This window comes from Haplochromis burtoni, unplaced genomic scaffold, assembly GCF_018398535.1.
Source record: "Haplochromis burtoni strain Fernald_Lab_line unplaced genomic scaffold, NCSU_Asbu1 Contig_3070, whole genome shotgun sequence".
In the NCBI taxonomy this organism is placed as follows: Eukaryota; Metazoa; Chordata; class Actinopteri; order Cichliformes; family Cichlidae; genus Haplochromis; species Haplochromis burtoni.
In genome coordinates, this window is record NW_024585431.1 from 1 (window position 1) to 8,497 (window position 8,497).

Sequence of the window (8,497 nt, forward strand, 5' to 3'; positions counted from 1 at the left end):
GGAGTCGCGGACCTTCAGTAATAGTAATAAATCACACAGCAATAGTACATTCACGTTGTTGTAAACAGCATGATAATATATTAAGTAATCCAAAGTATTCAGAATACGTTACTGTCATTGAGTAACGTAACGGAATACGTTACAGAATACATTTTGGGGCATGTAATCTGTAATGGAATATATTTTAAAAGTAACCTTCCCAACACTGCCTGCAGAGGCATTGCTTCATTACACTGGTAACAAACCTTCATTGAAGGATCAAATCCTTCTTCCTGAAGGGTTTGAGGCCATGTTGTTAAGCAACAAAGATACCAGATTTCTGACTGCTGACTCAACTGCACCATTGCCATGAAACAGATTTAAATGATTTAGTTAAAACTGCAACAATCAGTCATGAAAGGAGTCACATGATTAGAAACTCGTGAACTTGCTCCATAAGAAAACTATGCTGGCAATTTACCATAGGTTAACTTAAACTCCACAGCTGCATCTGTAACTACAACATTAAACAACATATTTAATGAAAGGAACTGCAAGAACAAACATCTGAACTCATCTGATGCTGTGGTGTAGTATTTTTGGAGCAATTTGGATTTTCAGAGGAAATCCAAATCACTCCTTGTGGAAGAAGCTCGGCTGAGGAGGAAACATCCCTTTGGGACTGATTCCTTCAACATCTGTTTCTCGACAATGCGATAGCACCATTATACCACACCAATGATGGTCTTAAAAAATCTATAACTTGAAATAAAAGCATTAAACATACTAACCAAACGTATTTTTTTTTTTTTTTTTAGTTTACACCAAACCACTCCACTGGATTTAGCAACATTGTGTTTCCACAATACTGATTGGAGACCAAAACAGCCAATCAGAATTTTTGCAAGGGTTCACTGAAAAATATGTATTAGCTCTTAAACTATTTTATTCAACAAGTTGAGAATTTCAATTAAAATAAGAATTTTGGTTCTCCAGTGTAGTTTTGAAGTGCTGAACATTTTCTGTGATAATTTCAGTAAATATGTAGTTAAATGCACAACTCAAAAACAGGCCAGCAGAAACATCACAGGGTTTTCTGCTCAAGAGAAGAGGACTTGTTAGAGTCGGCTGAGTGGATGATAGCTGTAACTGTTTGAGGTGGTGTGGAGTCTTGCATTGATGCATATTTTCTTTAACAGGCTGCAGGAAGCAGCAAGCTGATGACCAACAGCCGCACTAGCCAGAGCCCAGGAAAACTGGAGATCCAGCCAGCCACCTGAGAGGAAAGAGAGAGGGAAGGAGACACAGAGAGGAAGCAGAGGAAGGAAAGAAGGAGAACAAACCTGACCTGCCAGGACCCTCACAAGTTTCTGCCTGCTCTGAAAAGGTGGTGCAAAAATACCCCATCAGTGTTGTTTCAAACAGTCCAGCTTAAATTGTAAAACTTAAAACTAATCTTAGACTAAATCTAATCTTAGACTTATTAAACACAGTCAACTCTGTGTTATCAGTGAGGACACTGGACCTTAAAAGTAATTAAAAACTAGGACAAAATTCCTTAAGTACTGTTGGGGTTGAAAATTTGAGATCACATCACGTTCCAGCGCTGTAAATTGTAATTTCACCTGCTAAAGCGAATTAAATCTTTTTAAAAGACAGATATTTCTCTAGGAATTCCTTCTGAAAAATCTGAACATTACAATACATTCAAACTTATATATATGGATGATTTCAGAGATTTCTGCCTATGACAGCTTAGATAAGCTCTAAGTCCCCTGTGACTTTACGTTTGAGACCCAGAGTTAAGATTAATGTGAGTAATAGGTTCTTGTCACAAATATAGAGACATGCTGAAGCTTTAGGTTATCAAACTTAAACATTTTAATCATGGCAACAGTTTTTAAAGGTTCTTTGTTCAAATGACATTTAATACATGTCAGTCTGCTGATGAGCCTTGTGTCAGCACTGAGGTGGAAGCTGTGGGCTGTAAAGAGTGTCTGTCCCACTGGGCAGTTTCATTTCACATGTCTGACTTCCTCTTAAAAACAAAAGTGAACTTTCTTTATGTGCTTACAGCTGGAGAAAAAATGCTGAGTGTTTTTTTTTTCTTTGTTCAGTCAGCAGCAGATTTAAAGGACTTTGTGTTTGTTTGAGCTTTTTACAGGAGGATGAAGACGTTGCTGGTGATCCTGCTCCTCATAAATGGTAAGAAACTGAATGCAGATCAATCTGCACTCACACCACAGTTTAAGGCCGATAATCTCACTGTGTGGTGTTTATGTGATGATTTTAATTAATGCACTGTACAAAATACAAATGCAGTGATGTGTTCCCTGAGAGTCGAGAGAAGCTTCTGGCCAAGACTGTCCAAGATTCATGTTTCATGCTTTGTTATATTTGACTTTGACTGTACTTGAGATTAATTACATATTTTTGCCTTTAAGAAAATCTTTTCTTTAAAACTTGCAAACACATAAATACAACGCTGGGTTTAGTTGGGTTTTGGGCAGATATTGGTTTAGTTAAACATTGTTATTTCTAAAATAGAAACGAATTCATTTTGAAAGACCTGTGTTTCTTGAGACAAAAGTAGTTCATGTGTGATTATTCAGTTAATTGATAGATTACTCAATTAGTTTTGGTGCTTTGCGGTCAAGGCAGAGGTCCTGTCAACTGGAATGGCCCAATCCCCAGTTGACAAATCTGGCTATAGTAACAGGGAGAGTCACCCCTCTGATGGGGAAGGAGCCTATACTGGTGTGTGATGCTGAGAGATCCTGGCTGGATGTAGTCAGGCTCACCATCACACAGCTGTGTTGATCTGCTGTGGTGAAGATTGAGCTGAGCATGAAGGCAAAGCTTCATCCGGTCTATGTTACTCACAGCCTTGAGCTCTGGACAGTGACTAAAAAAATTAGCTTGCTGATAGAAAAGAACACAGCTTCCTCTGAAGGGTGGCTGGGCTCTCCCTCAAGCAGGAGGCAGGTGCGTGGTTGTTCCCAAAGGACTAACAGCAGAGCTGCAAATTCTCCACATTTAAAGGAAGCAGCTGAGGTGGTTCAGCCTCCTGACTGGAAAAACTCCTCAGACGGAGGCCCTGGGACAGATGTAAGACACAGTGGAGAGATATATCTCTCAGATGGCTTGGGAATGCCTCGTTCCTCCACAGGTGAGCTTGAGGAGGTGGAGAGAGATCTCAGGGCATGTGTGCTCAGAGTGCTGCCCCAGCAATCCGGAGTCAGACATTATTCTCAGTGCGAAGGTTTCTGAATTTTAGAACACTTTAACTTTAAGTCTTGGAGCTAGCTAGAAATGCTAGTGAGCAAATTCCTTAACATGCTAACTTCCTGCTAACTCCCTAACCTGCTGAGCTTCATGCTGGAAAATGACATGCACAAAATAAATGGAGTATTTCTCTGCAATTACAAACTCTGTGTGAACTATGTTGGTATCAAAATAAAGCTAACACAAAGATTTAATCAGAGGTGAAAATATTGCTCTAGATGTTACTGTTTCAAAGTTATTAGGACAAAGTACTAATAGAAAAAGTAGTAATTTATTTAATCATTATATATTTTTTAGCAGATAAGCCTCAATTCACATTTTAATCCAGAAAATCATTAATCAACATATAAACATCGTCGGTGGAAAGATTTGTTCTTTTCTTCAAACTTTTTTTTAGTTTTTAATCTTGTAATTGAAACCAAATATAGAGAGGGCCTAGCCTAACAAATGAAAAAGGAAAAGACCGAAACCCATTTATTTCAACAAAGTAACTGTATTCTAAATACCACCTTTTTAAACGGTAACTGTAACGGAATACAGTTACTCATATGTTGTATTTTAAATACAGTGGTACATGTATTCTGTTACTCCCCAACACTGTCAGTACACTGTGTTTTATACGGTTGTCCAGTCTTGTCCCTCCTTCCTCCGCCTCCCACTCTTACCCCACTATTATTACTTCTAACACTTTTCCACTTCTGTTGTTTTCTGACAGTTTCTCTTCTCACCGCGGTCTAACTTCCTGATGAGTCACTTAAACACTGATATTGAAAATATAGAAAACTCATTACTCATATTTCTTTGTTTAAAATTCTGATTTGTTTTTAAAGCATTTATCATTTCCTCTGTTCTTACTTGTCTGTAATCTTTATTTCTGTCCAAATTATTAGGGTTGCAATTGGCATCACAGACTGTAGAAACTGGAAGATGGTCACTGATGTCACTAATGAGAAGTCCACTTCCTGTTTTATATTCAATGTCATTTATAAAAACGTGTGTGTGAGAGCTGCAGGATGTGATGTGGTTCTGCTAATCTTAGAGAACAGGTTCACACAGTATGTTGTTTTACTACCTGGAGATTATTACTTAGGTTTAAACTGTTATACATTTAACACATCATCAATCACTGTCAGTTTCAGATATTTGTCCACATACTGTTCATAACCCTCCAGTTCAAAGTCTGCTTCTTTATCCATATTAATCAAAGTGTCAGATAAGGCAATGACACCGAGTGGATATGAAAACTGGTTTAGATATTCCTTGATATGGTTAAAATCTATAGACCTCTACAGTTAAAGTGGAAAACTGACCATTTATTCTCAATTTGAATCCCCTGTTTGTTCATTTCTATAATAGCAGCAGTCATTATTGATATTAGAGAAGAAGCTGTTTTCTGGGTGTATTTGATATTCCTGTGTGTGATCCGTATAGTTTAATGTTTTCAATTCTGTCTGATGGATGCAGCTGTTTCTTCCAGATGTAGCTGAGTTGTTCCTTTCAGTGTGTTTCATAAGTGATTTGTGTGGTTGTTTGTTAACTTGTTTAGAGTCTAGATCATGCTGCTGACTGATATTTTTGGGGATCCACCATGTTTTTGATGACCAGCACCTTAGCTTCCTCAGATGATCTGTTTAGTTTAATGAATATTTTACAGGTTGTGATCCAGGTACTTTGAATTTTTCCCAGTTTCTTATGGTACAGTACTTTTTTGTGGCTATTTCAGTGTTGTATTTAAGTATTTGGGTCTTTAGATATGAGATTTGTTTTAACTTTTAAGAACAAACTTAAATATCCAAATTACAAACATTTATTAGAATTAAATATAAAGTTTCTCATTATTCAATTCAATTAAATTTTTTTAATTCAATTTTCCTTTTAATTTTTCTTTCTATTTTTTAACTTTTAGAAAAGAAAAAAAACTAAGAAACAAAGTTATGTCTTTGAAAAATGACAAGTGTCCTGGTGTGTGCTGTGCAGGCAGGAGAAGAGGACCCACACGGTGGACTCATTGAGGCAAAACATGAACTTGAAAGCAGCTTTATTGCTGACCAAGGAAAACCAAACAGAAAACCTAAACTGGAGCTAGAACCGAAATACACAAGAAAACATCAGGAGAGACACAGCAGGAGGGAGAAATGATGCCAACAACAGGACAACAAGTACTGACTGACAGGGACTAAAATACACTGGCAGGTACAGGAACAGGTGGACAGACAGCTGGAAGTCATTAGGCTAGACAAGACAAGGAAGTAAAGCAGAATACACTAACATGAGACAAGACCTTCAAAGTAAAACAGGAAATCCACAGACTGAACTCAGAGACAATACTAACACAGTACAGGGACCAGAGTGACATAAGGAGCAAAGGAATCCACAGGCTCGGAAATACAAAACAGACACCAAAAAACTAGCAACCTTGAACAATAGAAGAAAACAGCCTAAAAACAATAATACAAAATCTAAACACTGGGCCACAGGTCCAGTAACAACAAGTGAGTCAAACAGCTGCACATCCTCGCTGCAGGTGTGAAGAAGGAAACCTCAAATGCAAAACAATGTAAATGTATAAAAATGTTTTGACAAACTTTAAAATCCTACTGTCAGTTTTGTAAAGCTTAAAGTTTAATTTCTAAATTTAAGTTTCAAATGACAGCAGAATATTAATCCCATAGAGCAGCAAACAGCCCTGTAGACGTGTTGTTTCTCCTCTAAATTTAATTCTGTCATTTGTTGTAAAAAGAAAAAATAAATAAATAAATATTTTGAAGGCTCAACAGGAAATGATCAGCTTATCTTAAGAGGACCAAACCTTTAGTGCAGCAGCAGCTGCGTGTTGTTGTTATCAGGACTTTAACTGGTGATGAAGATGTTGCTGCCACTCCTGCTCCTCGTACTCGGTAAGAGCGCTCTTTGAATGCAAACACAACGACACAGCTGTTTGTGCTTTTAGACAACATAAAGTCTAACATGATTTCACTGGATGTAAACTGACTCTACTTGACTTTATTCCTTATAACCCCCTCTGGGACTTCATGCAGGGCGCTCACAGGGTTACAGCTGAGTTCATATCTGTTTAAGACGAACTATCTGTGTGTTCCAGACGTCTCTGTTTCTTACTGATAGAACCACAAACCTGCCAGAGAGTAGTGACGTTTGACAAGATTAACGACTGTGGCAAAAAAAAAAGAAGAAGAAAAGAAACTGTCCAATGATACAGATGAAAATTGGTTGTGTTGCCAGTTGTGTGTAACATTGTCAGTGGTGACACTTTTATGTGTTGTAACACTGGGATGTCTGTTTATGAATAAACTGTTTGTTTTCTGTGTGGTTGTGTTTCTGCCTCATTTGATGTTGTTGCATGGTGAGGTTATTTGTTACAAATTGATGGACTGCGGTGTCGTTGTTAGCCCTGCTGTCTCATTACAGGAAGGCGTCTGAGCTCAGATCTGCTTGTATCTGTGTTCATTTTCAATAAGAAATGAACACAGATACAAGAAAATAAGAGATGGTTTCCTCCTTTCACCTCAGTCTTGTTCAGTCATCCATCAGTTTTCTTTAACATCTTTGATGTCCTTTCAGTCAGTGTTTGTTGGCGAGGAAGAATCCGTGTTTGAATACTTTTTATAAAACATGGCTGAGAGTGATGTTACATATTCTGCAACTTTCTGAAACCACTTTATATGAACCCAAGGAGAAAATCCACTGCATACACATAATAAGTGTTTTTGTTGTGTGTGCTTGTGTCTCCTTCCAGTTTCCCAGCATGCCCTGGCTCCGGTGGTGGAGGTGTATGAGGGGGAAATATCTGTCCTGTTGCCTTGCAAGTACTCAGGTATTATACCTGAGGAAAACCCCACAGTGCTGTGGACTCGCAATGATCTCAACCCCAAATCTGTCCACCTACGACGAGAGGAAACGGATGATCTGAAAGGGCAAAACCAGCGTTACAGAGGGCGCACATCAATGAGGCCTGATGCTCTGGACACTTCAGACTTCAGCCTCACTCTGAGAAACCCCCAAATGACTGATAGTGGCAACTACACCTGCTCCATCGGAAATGAAAGACAGGAACGGAAACTGAAAGACATACAGCTGCATGTCAAAGGTAAAAACCCAACACCTGTGATTATGAAGGTCAGAGGTCAAACTAAAGAGTAACAGAAAAGATTTTTCTAGTACTGAAATCTGATAAAATAGTGGTAAAGTTTTCTAGATGCAACCACACTGGAAAAATAAAAACATGAACACCAAAGAAGAAGAAAATAGAATCTTATTGGTACAATTTTTGGTGTATCTACTAAATCTGGATAACTTGATCCAGAAATTCTTACATGTGCAGGAAAACCAGCACCTGAAAGGCCTAATACGGACAGACAATAACACAACATGACTGTTACTTAAGTGTGATTACTAACAGTAGTACTGCGAAGACCTGGCACAGTTTTGGCTCACAATCTGTCCTGATAGTTTATCATGCAGAATAGAGATTTTAATGACTTTATTATTGATATCTATTTTAACTGACAGCAGAGTCAGAGGTCAGTAACACAGATGCTCAGATCTCAGATCAGGTCGATTCTATGATTAAAATCAGTGTGACTGAATCTGCTTCTTTAGTTACAGAAAATACTCTCAGCCCTTCCTTTTCCCCCACATTTTGTTATGTAACAGCCTTATTCCAAAATGGATGGAATCAGTTTTTCACCTCCAAATTCTACCTGCACAAAATCCCCATAATGAATACGGAAAAACATTTGCTTAAAATTTGTCCAGGTGTATTTAAAAAAGCTAAAATTAACAGATGGACAGAAGTACTTACAGCCTTTTCTGGGACACTAAAATTGAATCTCAGTTGAATCTTGTTCCCTCTGATAATCTGCCAGATGTTTGTTGATTGGAGTCCACCTGTGGTCGATGCAGTTGATTGGACATGATTTGGACAGGCACACACCTGTCTGTATAAGGTCCCATGGTGGACAGTACATGTCAGAACACAAATCGAGCTTTGAAGTCCAAGGAATTGTCTGCAGACCTCTGAGACAGTATGTATTGAATCGAGTTTGCCAAAAAGCCCCTGAATGACTCTCAGATCATGAAAAAGAAAAATCTCTGGTCTGATGAAACCAATATTGAACTCTTTGGCCTGAATGCCAAGTGTCATGTCTGGAAAAAACAGGCACCACTGGTGGTGGCAGCATCATGCTGTGGGACATTTTACAGAGGAAGAACTAAA

General features: G+C 38.3%; 1 protein-coding gene across 2 annotated transcripts; it reads left to right on the forward strand.

Annotated features, from left to right (window-relative positions):
- Positions 1–2,073: 2,073 nt before the first annotated feature.
- LOC102311288 (V-set domain-containing T-cell activation inhibitor 1-like) lies at positions 2,074–8,491 on the forward strand. Of its 2 annotated transcripts, none has more exons than XM_042217806.1 (2): positions 2,074–2,184; positions 7,019–8,491. In XM_042217806.1, the coding sequence occupies exons 1-2, from the start codon at positions 2,148–2,150 to the stop codon at positions 7,420–7,422; spliced, it is 441 nt and encodes a 146-aa protein (XP_042073740.1). In that variant the 5' UTR covers positions 2,074–2,147; the 3' UTR covers positions 7,423–8,491. The 2 variants fall into 2 exon arrangements, with proteins under 2 accessions (XP_042073740.1, XP_005953186.1); XM_005953124.3 differs by lacking the exon at positions 2,074–2,184 and adding an exon at positions 6,035–6,161 and having other exon boundaries at positions 7,019–8,489.
- The last annotated feature ends 6 nt before the right edge of the window (positions 8,492–8,497 follow it).

Bases quoted from the DNA above. Each gene is read 5' to 3' on its own strand.
- LOC102311288 (XM_042217806.1), top strand. From the start codon at position 2,148: ATGAAGACGTTGCTGGTGATCCTGCTCCTCATAAATG. The intron at 2,185-7,018 runs GTAAGAAACTGA...GTCTCCTTCCAG, and splicing joins GATCCTGCTCCTCATAAATG to TTTCCCAGCATGCCCTGGCT.